Source organism: Schistocerca piceifrons, chromosome 7 (assembly GCF_021461385.2).
Source record: "Schistocerca piceifrons isolate TAMUIC-IGC-003096 chromosome 7, iqSchPice1.1, whole genome shotgun sequence".
Taxonomy (NCBI): domain Eukaryota; kingdom Metazoa; phylum Arthropoda; class Insecta; order Orthoptera; family Acrididae; genus Schistocerca; species Schistocerca piceifrons.
This window is the reverse complement of record NC_060144.1, coordinates 274,164,802-274,186,957: the sequence shown is the minus strand read 5'-3', so window position 1 is coordinate 274,186,957 and position 22,156 is coordinate 274,164,802. Positions and strand designations below refer to the sequence as shown.

The following is a 22,156-nucleotide window of genomic DNA, read 5'->3' as shown; positions in this document are numbered from 1 at the left end:
ATTATTAACTCTAGGTCTTAGAGAAATTCCTTGCTCGAATAACTTAGAATGGACATATAGTCATGGTGGCACTGTCGCTCATTTTTTAAGACCCTTAATGTTGTTATTTGGCAAGCCTGACTCACTGAGAAGAGTCTTCATCTTCCTTTCAATTTTATTCGTAGGGTCAACATTTACCTGTGAAAAAAACTGAAAATCTTCTTATTGTAGTCCACATGCAACACCAAAACCCTAACATTTCCCCTAATGGCTGGCAGAACTACATTTTCCTTATCCTCTCATAGATTTCTCAATGCTGCTCATCCTCCCTTGGAGATGTGTGTGTGCTCTACAAGTTTCGCTGCAAACCTCTTTAACTGCTTCCAGTGGGAGAGAAGCAACAACATGCTCCACAGAAGTTAGGTATTCTGCTTTTTAATTCTGCTTGTGACCATGTCATAGTGTCAACCCACTCCCAAGAATCTGTAGAAAGTTTTGCTGACATATACAAATGCAGATGGGAAAGCTCTTTTTGAAGTGGCATTCAGCATTAGTCAAGTGCCACAAATTCTCTCTCGTACTACAGCCAGGCTTGCATGGCACATTATCCTATTCACTGCTGGAGTATTAATGTGATTTTTGACTTTAGGTACAACTTGTTCATCTTGACACCTTGTTAGGAAGGTCTGTGTACTGGGGAGTTGACCTTTCTTTTGGTGGAACTTATCCAACTTGTGTATGTTGTGAAGAACCTCCTCAGCCTACAGTGAAGTGAGGTGATCTCTCAGGCTTTCTCAGTGCAACTGATTAATAGTGTGCTTCTGAGTGTTGTGCCGAGTTGTTATTTCCATTTTACGCACAATATTTTGACAACTGACCCATCTGTCTTCTTCACGTGCTACAAGTTTTATGTGTGTTCATAGTATGGACTCCAACCAGATTGTGATCTACTGTTGGTCTCATGCTGCTGTTTAAACCAAGTTCAATTTCTGATACTAACTATGTTCTTTAATACTATTGCATAAAATGGAAACAACAACTCAGCAGAAAAACTGGATGCACACTATTAACCCTATTTCAACACTGACTAGTGGGTGAATGGTGTCCAGTGTTTAACTGTTCTTTCACATACAGTCATATGATGCCTCATTTCTTCCTTAACTTTGAATTCATCTGAAAATTTGTCCCACTTCTTGAGCCTTGCTCCAAGTACTGTCTATGGTGGAAGCTTGCTTTATTGATAACAAATTAATCTTCATCCAATAAAATTGCAAAACAATGACGGCTCTACAGAGTATTGAGTTTTCCAATGACAGGATTCCATGCAGTATATAACAAGAAATCACAGACTGAATTGGTAAGGTGCTCAGGTAGTTGTATTTCCACAGGTTTCTTAATGACGGAGTTCCAAAAGTTCAAAGTGCTGGCCACAATTTTTGCTTCATTGTAAGTCATTGAACTACCAATAAAAATACAATGCTTAACTATTGCAGATTTTCTGGCTTGGAGGAGGTGATTATGCCACTGGTGCTCCACAATATGATCCTGAATAGTGCATGAGTCACCCTATATAACATTCACAACACTTCCACAGAATTCTATAACACACTGCCTTCCACAGCTCTATATCGTCTTTGACTGAAACCAGAAATGCAAATGCTGGAGGACAAAATATCTCTTAAACATTAAGTTTTCTTAGTATTCTGCCTATTTTCGTAGAAGCAATCCCAGTACATGGCAGGTAAGCTGGTATCCTAAAATCTCAATCTTGTTTTTGGTCTGCCGTTTCTATGTATCAAGTGCTCTCTGTATCTGGAATGAATATCTATTTTCTAGGAACACATTTTTAAGATGTTCAAATTCTGCCTACAGGTTATCACCACTTGCGATTCTTATGTGACCCATAGTGAGAACACGGGCTCTCCAAATTACAATAGCACCAAACACTTAGCCTTGCTATTTAGACCCCTTATGAGAAGATGTGCTCATAAAATATGCAACTCACAGACTTTATTTGCTAACTTAAATCACTCAAAATGAATAGTTCTGTTTTTATTAGTCAGCTTTGAGATGGTTTACTTATTCAATAAGGTTCCCCTTTAGAATTATTGATCTATTATTGGCAAAATTGTTGATGACAAGATTAAGCTTTGATTACATATGTTGTAACATCAACATATTTTTAGTTGATAATGAATTTTTTGAACAGACTATGGCTATGGGTAGTCCCTGTCAGCCTTGGTAGCCTATGGAGGTCTTTTGAGAAAAAGGTGCAGTGGTCAACTAGTTTAATGAAATTTGTCATTAAAAATATATCTTTTTTTACAAACCAACAACTCAGTTCTTGGAATCAATACTAGAAATAAGAATAACTTTCACAAACATTTTAAAGTCGCTTATTTTGGTTCAGAAAGGTGTCCACTATTATTATACATTTTCAATACATTTTCAATAACATGACAGCAGGCATAAAAATATTGTTCAGTTTGTTAACAGTCTAAAGGATTTATTGGTAGCCAACTCCTTCGAATCCGCTGACGAATTTCTTAGCGGAACTGAATGAGGCATGTATGTTATTAATAATATCACATAATGTGAACATTGCATATGATTCCAAATCCACTAGAGCAATTTCATTTGGGACTGTGGAAATACATTAAAATATCTATTCTTATTTTATAAAGATTTATAATGTATTCTATTTATAATGTATGACAGGTTCCACATCCCAGAGTATCTCATCACTATAGATCAATTGGAATGGAAAGTACATCTAATCTAATCTAATCCAATCTTTAAAACCCACAGTATTTACAGGGTAGGTTGATGAAGCTTTGTAGTGTGGCCCCATGGTAGAGATGAATTATATGAATTTTTACACCATCTAAATTACATCCATGCAAATATTCATTTTACAGCAGAAATCAAAAATGTGGGATGCTTCCCATTCTTGGATGTTTTGGTTCGCCACTAAGATGATGGCACCTGGAGGTACAAAGTTTATAGGAACCTGCATCATACGGGCTTGTATTTATGTGCAAACAATTGTCGCCACCCTTCTCAAAACTATGGTGGATAGGGCACACGGCAATGCTGCGAACAGCAGTTGGCACGGTGAGGTTTTTTTTCTTAAAAAGAGTTTTTGAAACAAGTACGTACTTTTCCCAACTGATACACAAGGTCCTACGAATAAAATTAAAAACGGACATACAGAATTACAAAAAAGAAGTAGAGGATTTTCAGTTCATGAATGTCCTACTATATGTGAAAAATCTGTCATCAAAAATAGGTTGCATCTCACCAAGCACAACGTTAAACTATCTTTCGGACCCCGCTGATGACACCAGCAGTTTCGGATTCCATCAAAAATGACTTGATGCTCTCAAGAGTTGGTTTACAAGATTCCTCGCGAGTGTGGATTTTAATACATTGGGCAGTCAGTCTGTTGTTGTTGTTGTGGTCTTCAGTCCTGAGACTGGTTTGATGCAGCTCTCCATGCTACTCTATCCTGTGCAACCTACTACAACCTACATCCTTCTGAATCTGCTTAGTGTATTCATCTCTTGGTCTCCCTCTACAATTTTTACCCTCCACACTGCCCTCCAATGCTAAATTGGTGATCCCTTGATGCCTCAGAACATGTCCTACCAACCGATCTCTTCTTCTGGTCAAGTTATGCCACAAACTTCTCTTCTCCCCAATCCTATTCAATACTTCCTCATTAGTTATGTGATCTACCCATCTAATCTTCAGCATTCTTCTGTAGCACCACATTTCCAAAGCTTCTATTCTCTTCTTGTCCAAACTATTTATCGTCCATGTTTCACTTCCATACATGGCTACACTCTACACAAATACTTTCAGAAATGACTTCCTGACACTTAAATCTATATTCGATGTTAACATATTTCTCTTCTTCAGAAACGCTTTCCTTGCCATTGCAAGTCTACATTTTATATCCTCTCTACTTCGACCATCATCAGTTATTTTGCTCCCCAAATAGCAAAACTCCTTTACTACTTTAAGTGTCTCATTTCCTAATCTAATTCCCTCAGCATCACTCGACTTAATTCGACTACATTCCATTATCCTCGTTTTGCTTTTGTTGATGTTCGTCTTACATCCTCCTTTCAAGATGCTATCCATTCCGTTCAACTGCTCTTCCAAGTCCTTTGCTGTCTCTGACAGAATTACAATGTCATCGGCGAACCTCAAAGTTTTTATTTCTTCTCCATGGATTTTAATACCCACTTCGAATTTTACTTTTGTTTCCTTTACTGCTTGCTCAATATACAGATTGAATAACATTGGGGAGAGGCTACAACCCTGTCTTACTCCCTTCCCAACAACTGCTCCCTTTCATGTCCCTCGACTCTTATAACTGCCATCTGGTTTCTGTACATATTGTAAATAGCCTTTCGCTCCCTGTATTTTACCCCTGCCACATTCAGAATTTGAAAGAGAGTATTCCAGTCAACATTGTCAAAAGCTTTCTCTAAGTCTACAAATGCTAGAAACGTAGGTTTGCCTTTCCTTAATCTTTCTTCTAAGATAAGTTGTAAAGTCAGTATTGCCTCACGTGTTCCAATATTTCTACGGAATCCAAACTGATCTTCCCCGAGGTCGGCTTCTACTAGTTTTTCCATTCGTCTGTAAAGAATTCGTGTTAGTATTTTGCAGCTGTGGCTTATTAAACTGACTGTTCGGTAATTTTCACATCTGTCAACAGCTGCTTTCTTTGGGATTGGAATTATTATATTCTTCTTGAAGTCTGAGGGTATTTCGCCTGTCTCATACATCTTGCTCACCAGATGGTAGAGTTTTGTCAGGACTGGCTCTCCCAAGGCCGCCTGTAGTTCCAATGGAATGTTGTCTACTCCGGGGGCCTTGTTTCGACTCAGGTCTTTCAGTGCTCTGTCAAACTCTTCAAGCAGTATCGTATCTCCCATTTCATCTTCATCTACATCCTCTTCCATTTCCACAATATTGTCCTCAAGTACATCGCCCTTGTATAGACCCTCTATATACACCTTCCACCTTTCTGCTTTCCCTTCTTTGCTTAGAACTGGGTTTCCATCTCAGCTCTTGATGTTCATACATGTTGTTCTCTTACCTCCAAAGGTCTCTTTAATTTTCCTGTAGGCAGTATCTATCTTACCCCTAGTGAGATAAGCCTCTACATCCTTACATTTGTCCTCTAGCCATCCCTGCTTAGCCGTTTTGCACTTCCTGTCGATCTCATTTTTGAAACGTTTGTATTCCTTTTTGCCTGCTTCATTTACTGCATTTTTATATTTTCTCCTTTCATCAACTAAATTTAATATTTCTTCTGTTACCCAAGGATTTCTACTAGCCCTCGTCTTCCTTAAGTTCCCACCTTTTTGCAGTTTCTTCAGTTTTAATCTACAGGTCATAACCAATAGATTGTGGTCAGAGTCCACATCTGCCCCTGGAAATGCCTTACAATTTAAAACCTGGTTCCTAAATCTCTGTCTTACCATTATATAATCTATCTGAAGCCTTCCAGTATCTCCAGGCCTCTTCCATGTATACAACCTTCTTTCATGATTCTTGAACCAAGTGTTAGCTATGATTACGTTATGCTCTGTGCAGAATTCTACCAGACGGCTTCCTCTTTCATTTCTCTCCCCCAATCCATATTCACCCACTATGTTTCCTTCTCTCCTTTTTCCTACTCTCGAATTCCAGTCACCCATGACTATTAAATTTTCGTCACCCTTCACTATCTGAATAATCTCTTTTATCTCATCATACATTTATTCAATTTCTTCGTCATCTGCAGAGCTAGTTGGCATATAAACTTGTACTATTGTAGTAGGTGTGGGCTTCGTATCTATCTTGGCCACAATAATGCATTCACTATGCTGTTTGTAGTAGCTTACCCACATTCCTATTTTCCTATTCATTATTAAACCTACTCCTGCATTACCCCTATTTTATTTTGTGTTTATAACACTGTAGTCACCTGACCAGAAGTCTTGTTCCTCCTGCCACCGAACTTCACTAATTCCCACTATATCTAACTTTAACCTATCCATATCCCTTTTTAAATTTTCTAACCTACCTGCCCGATTAAGTGATCTGACATTCCACGCTCCGATCCGTAGAACGCCAGTTTTCTTTCTCCTGATAACGACATCCTCTTGAGTAGTCCCCGCCCGGAGATCCGAATGGGGAACTATTTTACCTCCGGAATATTTTACCCAAGAGGATGCCATCATCATTTGATATTGTCCTCAAGTCTGTACACTCCCTGAAAGGTGTATGGAACACCGAAGGTAAATGGCTGTAGCAGACTACTGCATTAACATAGGTCACTCTTTGCTGTTATGACAATGTTGAACTTCTAGCAAATCCTTAATCAAAATGGCTCTAAGCACTATGGGACTTAACATCTGAGTTCATCAGTCCTCCTAAACTTAGAACTACTTAAAACTAACCAACCTTAGGGCATCACACACATCAATGCCCGAGGCAGGATTCCAACCTGCGACCATAGCAGCAGTGCGGTTCCGGACTGAAGTGCCTAGAACCGCTCGGCCATAGTGGCCAGCCAATGCCTTCATCATCCTGGGATTCAATTATGAAGAAAGCAGTAGAAATTCATATGAAGGAGGATTAATAGAAATGGTGGTTTCAATCTGCACAAAGCACAGAACCTGCAGCTTTCTTTGATCGACTCACTAAGACATACCTACTGTCCAGCACCTATTGATGTAGTGTTATCCAAGCATGCATCAGGCATCCAACCACAGATTCAACTTATGCATAGTTCTTAGACAGCCATTGTGTAACTGTGGCTACAGGCATTGTGGAATACAGTTGAAATATCAAGTGAAGAAACTAAGTTTCTACAGTTGCAACCCAAAATCTAATGGATCAGTACCTTTATTTTGCTGATAAGATAGTACTGTTTACCCCTGGATGGAATAATGTAACACAGAAAGTTTGTATGCTGACCTGAAAATCAATTATGAAAAGATTAAAGTAATGTATAACCAGTCCCACTGGCAGAAAAACTGTTCAAATTAACTAGCTGATGAGTTCTTGTTTGTATTTAGAGCATATGAAGATGACTGAATGGACATCAACAGAAAGCTGACGAGTTCTTGTTGGTATTTAGAGTATATTAAGATGACTGAAAGAACATCAACAGAAATAAACAGAATAGTATAAATGACATGAAGCTTTTTTGGTCAACTAAATTACGTTTCTAAAACCAAAAACATAAAATAAGGAAAAGGCAACCACTCAATTATAGTGAAGTGATGTGTGGAGCATAGACCCATGTAACAGGAAACAGTGTTCCCACTAGCTTTCAAGCTCTTGCTCCTTTTCTAGTAAAAGTACACACATTCACACAGACACACAACCACACAGACACCCAAACGCACAGTCCTGTGGGCATAATGAGACTGATTATTGATTATCAATTACTGAAAGCAGTTGCCTGAGCTGATAGCAATGGGGAGAGGGTAGGAAAGGATACAAGGAGGGTGCAGTGGGAAAGAGGCAGCTGTTATGACAGATAGTCCATGGCTGCACACAATGAAAGGAGTACTATGGGTAGAACAAAGAGAGGTACAGAAACAGGGAAAGAGAGAGAAGAGAGAGGGGGGGAAAGGAGAGGAAAATTGGAATGAAGATAGGTAGAAATGGCCAGGGGGGGGGGATTGAGGGAGGGATGGAGGGAGGGCGGTAGGGAGGGAGGGAGGGAGGGAGGGAGGGAGGGAGAGAGAGAGAGAGAGAGAGAGAGAGAATGCATGTGTGGTGAGGAGGGCAGGAGGAAGAGTGGTTGGAGGAGGCAGTACACAATATGGACAGAGGAGGTGTGGTGTAGACAGAGGAGAGAACGGAAAAGGTAAGGTGAAGCATTGGAAATCAGGTTAACAGAGGTTCAGGCCAGGGTGATTGCAAGACCACAGAATATGCTGGAGAGACAATTCCCACCTGCGTAGTTCAGAGAAACTTGTGCTGGAAAGGAATATTTAACTGGCCTACTTCGTAAAGTAGCTGTTGACATCATTTGTGTTATGATGTGCAGCATGTTTGGCAACTGGATGGTCAGGTTTGCGGTTCGCTACAATCTGGCAGTGGCCATTCACGTGAGTACTGCCATTCACATGAGTAGACAGGTGGTCACTTGACAATAACTGCAGCATAGCTGATACATAACGTGGCTGTTTTCACACATGACCCTGCCTTTTATTGGGTGGAAAATGCCTGTGGCTGGACTGTAGTATGAGCTGGTCAGTGGGTATATGGGATAGCACATGGGGATTGCCCATGGTGTGCACAATTGGGAGCAGAATTGGACTATGGATGGACAACACTATTCTTTAGGTGGGTGAGCTGTGAAACACTGCTTTGGCTAATGTGAGTACAATAGCCTCCATCTCAGGGCACAAGAGGTAGTTAAAACCCTGGTGGAGGATGTGGTTGACCTTTTAAGGCCATGGTGGTACTGAGAGATCAGAGGGGTGCTGGTCAGTGGTTGGTTAACAGGTTAACTGGTGTCAGAGAAGCAGATGACTCAGTACACTTGTTTATGGATGAGGCTGATAGGATACCATCTCACATTAAAGGCTCTAATAAGGTTATCGGTGTATTTTGACAACTCCTACTTCTTACTGCAGATGCAGTGTCCACGGGTGGCATGACTCAACACCTATGAAGGTGGGCTGTTCAATCAAGAAGGGCCAAGTGGAGTGCATATGGGAGTAGGTGTCGAGTTTATGGAGGGAAGAGAAAAGGTTGTCATTGCTATGAGTCCAGATCAAGAAAAAGCTGTCAATGAATCTGAATCAAACGAGGGGTTTTAGGTGTGGACTGTATAGGAAGGATTCTTCTAAACAGCCCACAAATAAGTTGGCATATGATGGTGCCACATGAATATTCATGGCAATACCACAGATTTGTTTGTACATTTGCCCTTCTCAGGTAAAGTAATTGTGGGTCAGGAAGTGGTTGGTTAGTAGAATTAGGAAAGAGCTGGAGGGTTTTGGTATCAGGAGGACACTGGGAAAAGTTATGGTCATGGGGAAAGTTGGTGTACAAGGACATTGCTTCCAAACTGATCAACAAGGAGTCTGGTGGTAATGGGACAGGAACTGTGAAGAGATGGTGAAGGAAGGTAACAGTGTCTTGAATGTAGGATGGGAGGTTCAGCAGGATGTCAGAAAAGTCTATGGTCTTGGGGAAAGTTGGTGTACAAGTATACTGCATCCACAATAATCAACAATGAGTTGGGTGGTAAAGGGAAAGGAACTGTAGAGAGGTGGTGAAGGAAGGAAACAGTGTCTCGAATGTAGGATGGGAGGTAACAGACAATAGTTTGGAGATGTTGGTCAACAGGGCAGAGAGGTTCATCCTGCAGAAGCATTGTACCCACGCACAATGGGACAATCAGTAGGTAGACCTAAGAGTGAGTTTGGGGACTAGCTTTGGTAGGAGTAGTGGTGTGTGGAGGGGGATGGACTCAGGAGTAAGTTTTTTGGGATGGACCCAACACCTTGAGGGGCTACTGGAGGTCATGTTGGACTTTTGGAATAGGATCATGGGTTGTATGCAGAGGTGTAAAAAAGTTGGTGGAGACACTCGGCCACATAATCACAATGATTCAAGACTACTGTGGTAGAGCCTTTGTCTGCAAGAAGTCTGAATTGTTTTGCAGGTTATGAATAGCAATGTGTTCCACAGGGAAGGATTTAGGAAAGGAAAGAGAGGCAATGCTAGAAGTGACAAATCCCTGAAAGATTACCAGGGGATGAATGAGTGGAAGGGGAGGTGGATCATAGTTAGAGGGAGGTTGTAACTGTTGTAAACAATGTTCTATACAGGGTTTCGGTTGGCTGTTGTCAGGTGGAGTGTGTAGTGCAGAAATGCTTCCACTGCAGGGAACAAGTAAAGGAGATAAGGTCCTTTACAAGACCAGCATGGTTGAAACTGAGGGCTTTAGAAAATACTGAGGCTTCTACAGGGATCATGGTTTTGGCAGAAAGGTTGGTAAAAATGTTATGGGCTAGGTGTTCACAAACAGTGTGTTTCACGTAGAGTGGAGGAAGTTTTGGGGGATGTGGAAGGCAGAGTAAATCAGTAAAATATGGTCAGCAGCTATGAGGGGTTGACTTGGGGGGGGGGGGGGGGGGGGGGGTAGACCAGAGTAGCTTTTTCTTGGCCATGCAGGCATATGAGAGGAGTGGCTGGAACACTTTCCTCAGATGGTGCTGGGAATGCTGTCCCCACTGTTGAAGGGCATGAGTTTCTATTCTAGTGATGGCATTCAGGGGATTATAACCACTGAGTAAAAGGGTTTTGTGAAAGGAGTACAGGCTGTCGAGTATGGTCTGAGCTTAAATTTTATGATCATGAAGGATCTGATTGGTGAGGGTGAAGGGCTGATGGTATTGTAAAAGATCAAGGTTATTGCAGAAGGACAGAAGAGGCCAGTTTTAATGGTAAGCCCATGAAGTGGGACTCTAAGTGCCACACACAATTTCAGAAATTCATAAATGGAATGGCACTCAGTGAGCAATAGAGAGAGTCATGTTGAGAATTATTATACGAAATGGGGAAACAAACAAATAGATCAGGGGACAGACTAGAGTGGAAGATGTAATTATGGCTTTAATGAAAGTGAAATGAAGGGGTGGGCAGTACACACATGCAGACAAATAGATGGCACATGGACCAAGGAAGTACTTTGTTGAAAATCCAAGAGATAAGAAAACAGAGACACACTGACCTGTAGAAAATACATGTAGAAGTCTAGAGGCAACCTTTATCCAGAAGTGAATAGCTGGCCTATATTCAGAAGTGAATCTCTAATGGCTTACGACAGTAACCAGTGACAATGATGATGAAGATGATCACAATGACCTGAGCTGAGGTCAATGGGTCAGTGTGGCAGGATATTGGGTACAGAGAGCCCTACCAGCAATTCAGCTAGTTGCCTGATGGCCCCAGCATACAGTAAACTCACTAGCTGAAATACTGACAGCTTACCTGCAGTCATTACCAACTGATTTTCCTGAAGTAGACCATGACTACTTTTTTACTTATTCCTCTTTCTTTTTGCACTTGCCTCAGCACTCAGGTATGAAGTTAATGTATCAGAGTAATAATAAGTCTGCCTAAAAACCTACAGAATGGTGTCTGTGACAGTAACTTTCCAAATCAGCTCAAGGAAAAAAAAAAAAAAAAAAGAGAGAGAGAGAGAGAGAGAGAGAGGAATATTGCATAATTAAAGATTTTAGTAAACTAAGTTTGAACATGTTGTTCTTTGTAAGCCTTATCGCAACTGTTGCTCACTATAAGTTTCGTGATATTAAATGTTTTCTATTGCTGACATTAGCTATATTACATGTACACATGTACATGTATCTCTACAATAATAATAAAAATGAAATTCACTTTTTTTTCAGGTACATGTTGAATTGCTTACAAAAAACACTAAAAATTCAAACAATGATTACACAGTAGTATTTTGGTGGTTCCCCTGAACTGTATTTCACAACAAGAGGTTGTTGCTGTAACAGCATGGGCAGTGGAATCAGTGGCAAAGTGAACTATTCTCATGAAGTTGAAAGCTGAAATATAGTTGCTAGCCTCATCAAATCGCAAACATAATTCCTTTGAACAACATAAATGTACCTCTGTCTAATTAATAGAGATTCTTAAAAAATAAAAAAAATAGAAAAATTTGACTTAATACACTTACATCTCCAAATGCTTCTGTGCCTCCCAAAATGCCACCAGAGGCGCGTGCTATCTCCCCACAAAATATAAGCCTATTATCTAGAGTAATTTCTACATCTCGGGCACCTCGGAAGGAATGGATTCTTGATTTGTTATAATTCTGAAATGATAAAATATGCACGACACTTGCTTAAAAATTCAGCAAAAAGGCAGTAACTGAATCAGACAACTAATACAAAATCAGGTAAAAAGTTTCAGCAGGTGAACTGTGAATATTATAACAGCAATGGTTACAATGCAAGTGATGAAGGGGCTGCCAACTCATAAAACATGTTAAATAAGCAAAGAGATTGGAGCAGCAAATAACACATCAAAAAAGTTTTGCATCACCCCGGCTCCCAGAACTCCTGAAGATAGTCGTTGACTGTGGATATTGTATAACAGACACAGTCCCTTTGACTGTTCAGAGATGTCACTAAACCCACCCAAAAATGTAAACAACCATGCATGAGCGGAGCCTATTAGATGGAGGGGGGTCCGACAGCCGATCAGTTCCCGTCGTTCCACCAGGGAGGAGGTACATGGCTCACGTTGTTTGTAGTTCAAACATGCCTAGATGGTCAATACCACAGTTTGATTGTGTCTGCATTGTTACTTTGTGCCAAGAAGGGCTCTCAACAAGGGAAGTGTTGAAGTGTCTCGCAGTGAACCAAAACGATGTTGCTCGAGTATGGAGGAGATACAGAGAGACAGGAACTGTTGATGACATTTCTTGCTCAGGCCACCCAAGGGCTACTACTGCAGTGGATGACTGTTGCCTACGGATTATGGCTCGGAGGAACCCTGACAGCAATGTCACCATGTTGAATAATGCTTTTTGTGCAGCCACACGACATCGTGTTACAACTCAAACTGTATGCAATAGGCTGCATGGTGTGCAATTTCACTCCCGACACCCATGGCGAGGTCCAACTTTGCAACCACAACACCATGCAGTGTGGTACAAATATGCCCAACAACATGCTGAATGGACCGCTCAGTATTGGCATCACGTTCTCTTCACCAATGAGTGTCACCTATGCCTTCAGCCAGATAATCATCAGAGCCGTGTCTGGAGGCAACCCGGTCAGGCTGAACGCCTGGGACACACTGTCCAGCAAGTGCAGCAAGGTGGAAGTTCCCTGCTGTTTTGGGGTGGCATTATGTGGGGTCAACGTACGTCCTTGGTGGTCACGGAAGGCACTGTAATGGCTGTACGATATGTGAATGCCATCCTCCGACTGATAGTGCTACCGTATCAGCAGCATATTGGTGAGGCATTCGTCTTCATGGACGACAATTTGTGACCCCATCGTGCACACCTTGTGAATGACTTCCTTGAGGATAATGACATTACTTGACTAGAGTGGCCAGCATGTTCTCCAGACATAGATAGAAAAGGGCTGTTTATGGATAGCGTGACCCACTAACCGCTCTGAGGGATCTACACCGAATCACCGTTGAGGAGTGGGACAATCTGGGCCAACAAAGTCCTGATGAACTTGTGGATAGTATGCCACAACGAATACAGGCATGCATCAATGCAAGAGGATGTGCTACTGGGTATTAGAGGTACCGGTGTGTACAGCAATCTGGACCACCACCTCTGAAGTCTCGCTGTATGGTGGTACAATATGCAATGTGTGGTTTTTGTGAGCAATAAAAAGGGTGGAAATGATGTTTATGTTGATCTCTATTCCAATTTTCAGTACAGGTTCTGGAACTCTCAGAACCGAGGTGACGCATAACTTTTTATGATACTCATGCAAATTATGACAAAGTTATCAATAAAAATGAATTAAACAATTTACGAAGCAGAGTACAAATCAATTAAATAGCTGGATCTTCAGCAGAGCTCATAGAAACAAAATTAAAAACAGAGTGAATTTTTCTGGGTTTAAATCTCTACTGCATACTGACTGTCTTAAACAACTATAGACTATGAACTCTATAGACCATAAAGATCACCTTTCATCAAGTAAATATTTCCTTAACTATATGAAATCAGTATCTACAGTAAACCCTTCAGGTTATTATGGACACCTCAGTTTTATACTCCAGAATCTAATGTAAACATTGTCTATCTGCTGCTATACACATTCTCTATAAGTTCCCCTCTGCTTTCAAGACAGTGAAACCATTTCTTATCAATCTGATCTACTAATTGTTATTAACATTTAAAAGGCTTAACTCACAACCACTATATAAATACAAACTCTTGTATCTTGTTGTAAAATAAGGTTTGTCTATTTTTATGTATCAGCAAGATGGCCGTGAGTGTAGAAGTGTGTGAATCTAACTTGAGAAATAGTTATAGTTATGCTGTTGAAAAGGGAGTTTGTAAGAATTGTAACACTGAAATAACAACGCTAAAAGAATGAATTGCTAGCTTACAATTCATAGTCAGTTCCTTAAGAAGCGATATTGACTCACTCAAGAAAGAAAATCGGGATCTGCGATCGAAGCCAACACTAAGTGAAGTGATACAAGACAAAAGTAATATATCGTCCGAGTGGGTAAAAGTGGCGTACAAAAATAGTGTTCCAAATACAAAAAGAACAACAAAGTTTGCTAAAACTGTCACATTTTCGGAAAAAAACAAATATCACGTTTTGCAAACAAGTGACTGTGATAACGACTCTCCAAATGACCGTGAACTTGAAAAAGTCAGTGAACTGAAAATGAATAGCGTTTTTTCAAATAATGTCAACAACAAACACAGATCATCAGGGAAAAAGAGTAATGTACTATTACTAACAGACAGTCATGGCAGGAATCTATCCAGCATGCTCCGTCAGAAAAATAGTGACATAGCAGTGACTAGTGTAGTGAAACCAGGAGCGGGATGTAAAAATGTTGTAGACATCAACTCTCAGACGAAATTAATGCAAGAAAATGACTTTATCGTCTGTATAATTGGTTCAAACGATGTGGCAAAATATGAAGCAGAGGTTTGCGAGAAAACGCTACAGAATTTTTTACAAGCTAATGAATGCAGAAACACAGTAGTTGCCACACTTCCTCATAGGCATGATCTGATTTATAGTTCGTGCGTAAACAAAGAAACTTGGAAAACAAACATTAAAATAAGGAAACTGTGTTCTCAATACACTAAGTGTGATGTACTGGATATAAGCAAGCTGCATCGAAATCTGCACACGAAGCATGGAATGCATTTGAACTATGAAGCGAAAAGATTTGTTTGTGATCGTGTTAGTGAAATAATTAAAGAAAGACTTGTAAGGGATAGAACAATTTATCAGCTTCCTGAACATTCTTCCAACAGCGAGGAAAACAAAATAAACAAGAAAGAAGAACGAAAACACAACACTGCTGACATTCCTAATTTAAACTAGAGGTATGTGATGCTGTAAATATGATTCCCAATTACCAAATCGTGAATACGCCCGAACTAAAAATTTGTCACCATAATGTGCAATCCCTGCGTAATAAGATCGATGAAATTAACGTTCTATTAACACATGAACTTAATGATATCTCAGTGTTATGCATTTCTGAGCACTGGCTTAACCCAGAATTAATCCAGAATACGAAAATAAACAAATTTGTCTTGGCTGCTTACTACTGCGGGAAAAACTGTAAGCAGGGTGGGGTAGCAATTTACACAAAGGATAATGTAGATTTTATTACACTACCTGACTTAACTAGGGCAAATGTCGAAAAGGATTATGAAATTGCAGCTATAAAAATTACTCAGTTCAACCTGGTTATTGCTACAGTTTACTGATCACCATCTGGGAATTTTGAACTTTTCTTAAACAAAATGGAGTCATTGCTAAATAAAGTAAATAAAATGGATTGTGAATTGATAATCTGTGGTGACTTCAATATTGACTTCCTCACGAATAGTGGAAATAGGGAGACCATTTTGAACCTTGCAACGTCCTACAATTTAAAGGCTGAAGTAAAAGCAGCTACCCGAGTATCAGAAACTTGCCAAACAGCTCTTGATCAGTTTCTAGTCAAGAAGAGTTTACACAACACCTCACTAAAAATTTTCAGTGCAGGTTTTAGCGATCATCTTGCTCAAACATTAAGCATAAAAGTACAAGGCAGTATTATTAACAACATGTCTTTCAGAACAGCATATCGAAGTTATAATCAGCATAATGTGAACTACTTCAACAACTTATTACAGAAAGAAAAATGGCTAGGAGTGTACAAAATGAACGATCTAAATGAAAAACTTTCATTGATACATTAACCCATTTCTTTGAACTTGCATTCCCACTGAAAACATTAACCATACGGGGAAACTCTAGAACAAACAGCTGGATCACAAAGGGAATAAGGGTTTCATGCCAGAAGAAAAGACTACTTCATGAAATATGTAACTCAAAAAATTCCTCACCTGTAGTACGCGCATACTATAAAAAATACTCCAAAACATTAAGAAAAGTAATAAAAGCAGCAAAAATAATGCATAATGATGAAATATTTATAATTCAGCTAATAAATCAAAGGCTATGTGGAGCGTTATAAAAAAAGAATGTGGAGAATACAGACAACCTTGGAAAAATATAACACTATCACATAAAAATAAAAAAGTAACAAACCCCTTAGAAGTAGCCAACACATTTAACAAATTTTTCACAGGTGTTGCTGAAAATATGTTACAATCAAACTTTAAGAGCACCCAGGCAAATGAATATAAAATAAGTGCATGTAGAGGATCAATGTACATCAGTTCTGTTTCACAAGATGAAGTAGCTAAAGCAATAAAAGGACTAAAAAATTCCAAATTGTCAGGTATTGATGGTATACCTGCAACAATGTTAAAGAAGAGCACATCAAACCTAATTGAAGTACTCACACATTTATGCGACTGCTCACTTCAGGCAGGCACTTTCCCTGATGTGTTGAAAACATCAAAAGTTATTTCTGTATATAAAAAAGGGGATAAAGACAATGTAAATAACTACAGACCCATCACAATTTCCTCCTGCATCTCTAAAGTACTGGAAAAAGTTATGTATGAGAAACTTATGAAATTTATAAATAAAAACAGCATCCTATGTAATGAACAACATGGATTCAGAAATAAGAGGTCAACGACAACTGCTGTCTATGAGTGCATCAATTCCATCCTAAACCTGATGGACAAAAAACAGGAAACAATAGGAGTCTTTATTGACTTGTCAAAAGCTTTTGACATGGTGGACCATAAAATTCTGCTATCAAAGCTAGAAAGATATGGTATTCGAGGTCTGTCCAACAAGTGGATCAGTTCCTTCCTAACAAATCGTATGCAGGCAGTGTGCGACAAGCACACAAATATTGAACTAAAAACTGTATCTAATCACTTATCTGACTATAAACAAATTAAATGTGGTGTACCCCAAGGATCCGTATTGGGACCTCTTCTGTTTCTTCTGTACATAAATGATCTAAGCTTAATATTGATGCACACAAAACAATCATATTTGCAGATGACACCACGATTCTACTAAAAGGAGACGACGATGAACAGTTACAGCAGACAGTAAACATGGTCACGAAACAACTTAGCAGCTGGGCACAGAGTAATCAGCTTGTAATAAACAGTAAGTAAACCGTTGCTCTAAAATTCCACAATGTTCCTAACAAGCACATGTTTATCCCATCAGTCTCTATCAATGACGAACCAGTTGGTAACAGTACTGAAACCAAATTCTTAGGACTTTGGCTGCAGAGTAATATCAGATGGAATAAGCATATTGAATATCTCAATGCAGAACTGAGCAAAACATGTAATCTTCTTTGTTCATTAAAATCATGCTGTAGTGAGAAAACAGTATTGAATGCATATCATGCGTACTTTCATTCTCGTTTTAGATATGGGGTCACCTTCTGGGGAAACTCTAAAACAGCTAATAGCACTTTTAAACTACAAAAAAGGGCCATTAGAATCTTGTTTGGGTGCAAGCCTAGAGACTCTTGTAAACCCCTGTTTAAGAAATCTGGTATTCCCCCATTACCGTGTGTATACATTATGGAAACCCTTTTGTTCTTTAAATTAAATGTAATAGGCAAGGACCAGAGACTACAAAAAAACTGTGATATACATGAGCACTTTACCAGACAAAATAGAAACTTACATATGACTCAAATCAGCACAGCACTGTGCCAAAAAGGTACTTTTCACAGTTAAGCTTTATAACAAACTTCCTGAAAACATAAAAGCTATCACTGAGGTCAATACATTTGGAAAATCTCTAAAGTCATATTTACAGCATCACTGCTTTTACTCCATGGAAGAATATTTAAATTTATGAAATGTGTTATATAAATACTTACGAGTAAAGTGTATTATTGTAAGCTTAAATATGTATGCCTTGAAATTACTTTCAGCCTGTATATTTATAACTTGACTTATCCAATGTCTTATGCATAAGCTGCTATGTAGACAACAGGACCAATAAAATACAATCTACAATCTACTTCAGTCAATGTAGGAACTAACATGAATGTCTCATTTGTGTCTGGGTAAATGCATTAAAGTAGACATATATACAAATTTTTGTTTTGTTGTAGTCCTAAAAACTACCATAATAATTAATCTTTACTCCTTAATATGAATTATAAAATTAATCTATCACGTTTTACTCTTCACAGTCATTAAAAAATGTATGGCACACACACACACACACACACACACACACACACACACACTAACTCCACTGGTTTACTCAACAGCTTAGCAATTCTACTGCTACTGGGATTAATAAAACCTGTAAAAACACAAACAAATTCATATTCATTGGCAGCAAACACATCAGAACAGATTTCCTCCATGCAAACATTTTCACTGGCCAAGATAAAATGACGTTTTGGGGGCTCCAGACCGTCAGTTTATGAACTGGCCGAGATATGTAGAATGTATTCTCACTGCCTGTGGCTAAATATCTTAACTGTCTGTAAAGCACAATTCAACACTGAAATGTAAATAAGATTTGAAATTAATTTCTGATGCCATTGTATACCAACAATTACTTTAACGCTTCTACGTCTATCCAGACAAGTTTGAATTCAAACAAATCTATTTGGTTCAATCTAAACTGAATTACTGGGAAAGATAGCACAGTGATTAGCAAACTGCTCTTGAATTAGGTAGAAGCAGGCTTCAAATGTTCATTTGTGCAATCTCTGCAGTTTTCTTCAACTGATTAAAGCAAATATCGCCAGGACGGTTCCCTTGAAGAAGAAACAACCGATTTCTTTCACCACACTTGTTGAATGCAAGCTTCGGTCCATCTCTAATGGGCTCATCATCAGCATGACTTTAAATCCCAATTTTTCATTCCTATGTTCAAAACTGAATTAACAGACTATTTCCTTATTATACAAGATTACATTGTATACTGTCAGGTTTCAAGTAAGGCTTAGAGATGACACTGATACATCAAATATCCTTTCCACATTTCCCAGAATAAACTTCTGCCAGCCGCCTTTCCTCCATAATGTGATTGCAATGTCTCTTTACTTTCTCACTCTTACCCACTGGAACAACCCACAGAAAAATGTCAGTATTATTTTTATCTATCCAATTACATTACATTGTTTCTTTTTTATATTCATCCAAGTGGCCATCATTCTTTCTTATGTAACCCTCTTGTCAGTTTTGTTGTCATTTGTTTCATTCAAATTGTCATCTGTTTTCTACTATGTGTACTAATCCATTTGTTTATTCATCTGCATCACCAAGATTAATCAACACTTTGCACCTACATCTTTTCTAGCACTGATTTCCGTGCATGCAGACAGGTCCATTTTTATTTGCATATACAATTCCATTGTTATTTACAAATTTGCCTTTAACAATTTACGGTTCACTAAACTGTAGGACATTCTCCTGAGCATCTTTCGCCAATTTATTCACAAATTTGACAGCTACTTTCTTTTCCATGCTCTATTTATTTTCTTTTTATGTAACTCTTTCATATTTTTGTGTATTTGTTTTTCATCTAACCACTCTGACCAACTTTTACTGCCCTCTCCTACATTACTTTAATTGACTAGCTAAGTACTTGACATTTTCTTCTAGGACATTCTCTCTCTCTGTTTACCCAGTTTTTAAACTTTTGTCTCTTTTCACAACTTTCCCAACAGATTTTTTTTCTTTTCCAATCTTCCCCCCCCCCCCCCCCCTCCTGTATCATATAGACCAATTTTCTGGTGAGAAAGTCTTGCCCACTCATTACCTCTCTAGTTAACCATTGTCTGCTCTCACAATTTTCGTACAATTTTTATGATTTTTTCCTTGCTTTTCTTCCATTTTTGTACCTTTTGTCCACCCTCTGCTATCCTTTTTTGCCACTCCCACGATTTCTAACACTCCAAAATGTCCTTCCTCTCTTGCCATGGTGAATCCCATTTTTTTGCATTATCAAAACTTAGGTCCCACATTCTGTTTCTTGAAACCTTCTTCTCCCTTGGAGTTATTTCAAATGTCTAACATTGAAAGTCCCTGTTTATAGAGGTAATCCTAACCTGAACCAGGCTTTTTACAGTTTCAAATTCAGCAATCTCTTGCTCTTAGCCAACTAATCTGTACACATACGCCTCATCAGGCGATTTCCACTCCACCAGACTTCTCTCCCTTTACAAAATCCTGCAGTTATCTACCCTTCATGTTTCCTTGCATGGTATCACCCCTCAAGCCAACTTCAAACTGCAACGACATGCCAGACTTAATCTCAAAAAGCTCTCTCACCTTCTCCTAAACCACCTGAACAGCAGTGTTCCTCTTTCTGTTCCTCTGCAGCTCCCTAAACAGCCACACCATCAACCACCACTCCTCTCCTGCAAACTGAGCTTATCTAACCTTAACATCCCACAGCCTTCACCAGTGCCTCCAGACCAGAGAATTCATAATCACAAGAACCAGTCACAATAGTAGTGTCCTCAACATCTTGTCTAAAGCACTCTCACCTCCTGGATTATCTGTGTTACCCAAGGGTCTCACTTTCAGCCACAACCTGCAGTTGGTCATGTGGCTTTGGTGAAGGACCTACTTTCCTTCACAAGTACTGTCAACTCGAAATATCACTTTGCAACCCAATCCCGAAACCTTTCAGCAGCAGATGTGACACTGAACCTTGCCTTGAACAGTTCCAACCACAATCCCAACTTGATCCACCACCACTACCTTAAAATCATCCCTTACAAGCCTTCCAAACAATTCTCACATCCAGCATTGCTTCACAACCCTTCCTCAGGTCCCTACAACAAGACCCCAACCTGTCCTCTGCAGAACTCCAAGCTCTAAGTTTCCTAAAACTCATGACTCCATTGTTATGCTTCCAGCAGACAAAGGATCTACCACTGTGGTACTTGACTGAAAGGAGTATATTACTGAAGGTCTACGCCAGCTGTTTGACACCTCTACATACAGTGTCTGCCATCAAGGTCCCATCCCTGTGATTCAAACTGACCTGCAGTCCCACCTTACATCTCAGACGCTTCACATGGACTAACACCTCAATTCTTCTCACCCCATCCAAACCACCCACCCCCAATTTTTACCTCCTTCCTAAGGTCCACAGACCCAATCATCCTGGCCATTCTATAGTTGCTGGCTTCAAAGCACCCACTAAATATGTATCTGCCTTAGCTGATCAGCACCTGCAACTCATAGTACCACCTACAACTCATAGTACAAAGATTTCCCTCCCATATCAAAGATACCAACTGTTTTCTTGACTGTCTGATATCCATGATCATACCACTCCTACCACACACCTTGTTTGTCACCACTGACACCACTACCTCTATACCAACATCCACCCGTACAAGGCCTGTCTGCTGCTGAACATTTCCTCAGTCAGCACCCACCTGATTCTAAACCTATAACATCCTTCCAATCACCTTAATCACCTTTATACTTACCAACAACTACTTCACCTTTGAGGTGCAGACATACAAACAGATCAGGGGTACAGCCATAGGAACCAGGATGGTCCTTCCTATGCCAACCTTTTCACGGGGCACTTGAAGGGGGCTTTCCTGGGGTCCATAAGTCTTCAGCCACTGGTTTGACTGAGATACATTGATGACATGTTTATCATGTGAACTAATGGTGAGGCTGAGCTGTTGAAATTCCTGGAATCTCTAAATACCTTCTCTCAATTAAATTCAATTAAATTTCACATGGTCCTATTACGAATCCCATGCCACTTTCCTTGATGTTCATCTTGTCATCACTGAAGGCTAGCTACACACTTCTGTCCACATCAAACGTACTAACGAACAGTATTTACATTTTAGCAGTTGCCACCTTTTCCAAGTCAAACATTCTCTCCCATACAGTCTTGGCATGTTAGGCAAACATATTCCTTTGGATAGAGAATCTTTACAGCAATGCACCACCATTCTCACCTCAGCCTTCACTAGATGTAATTATGCCACCAGCCTAGTACAA

At 39.5% G+C, this 22,156-nt stretch overlaps 1 protein-coding gene across 2 annotated transcripts in view; it reads right to left on the bottom strand.

The window, feature by feature from the left end:
• Nucleotides 1-22,156, bottom strand: part of LOC124805118 (katanin-interacting protein-like) — a 323,814-nt gene that overhangs the window by 192,387 nt on the left and 109,271 nt on the right. For both annotated transcript variants that reach the window (XM_047265570.1, XM_047265571.1), the window contains exon 6: nt 11,720-11,857. In XM_047265570.1, coding sequence (XP_047121526.1) covers nt 11,720-11,857 — 138 coding nt within the window. The remainder of the gene's footprint in view (nt 1-11,719; nt 11,858-22,156) is intronic.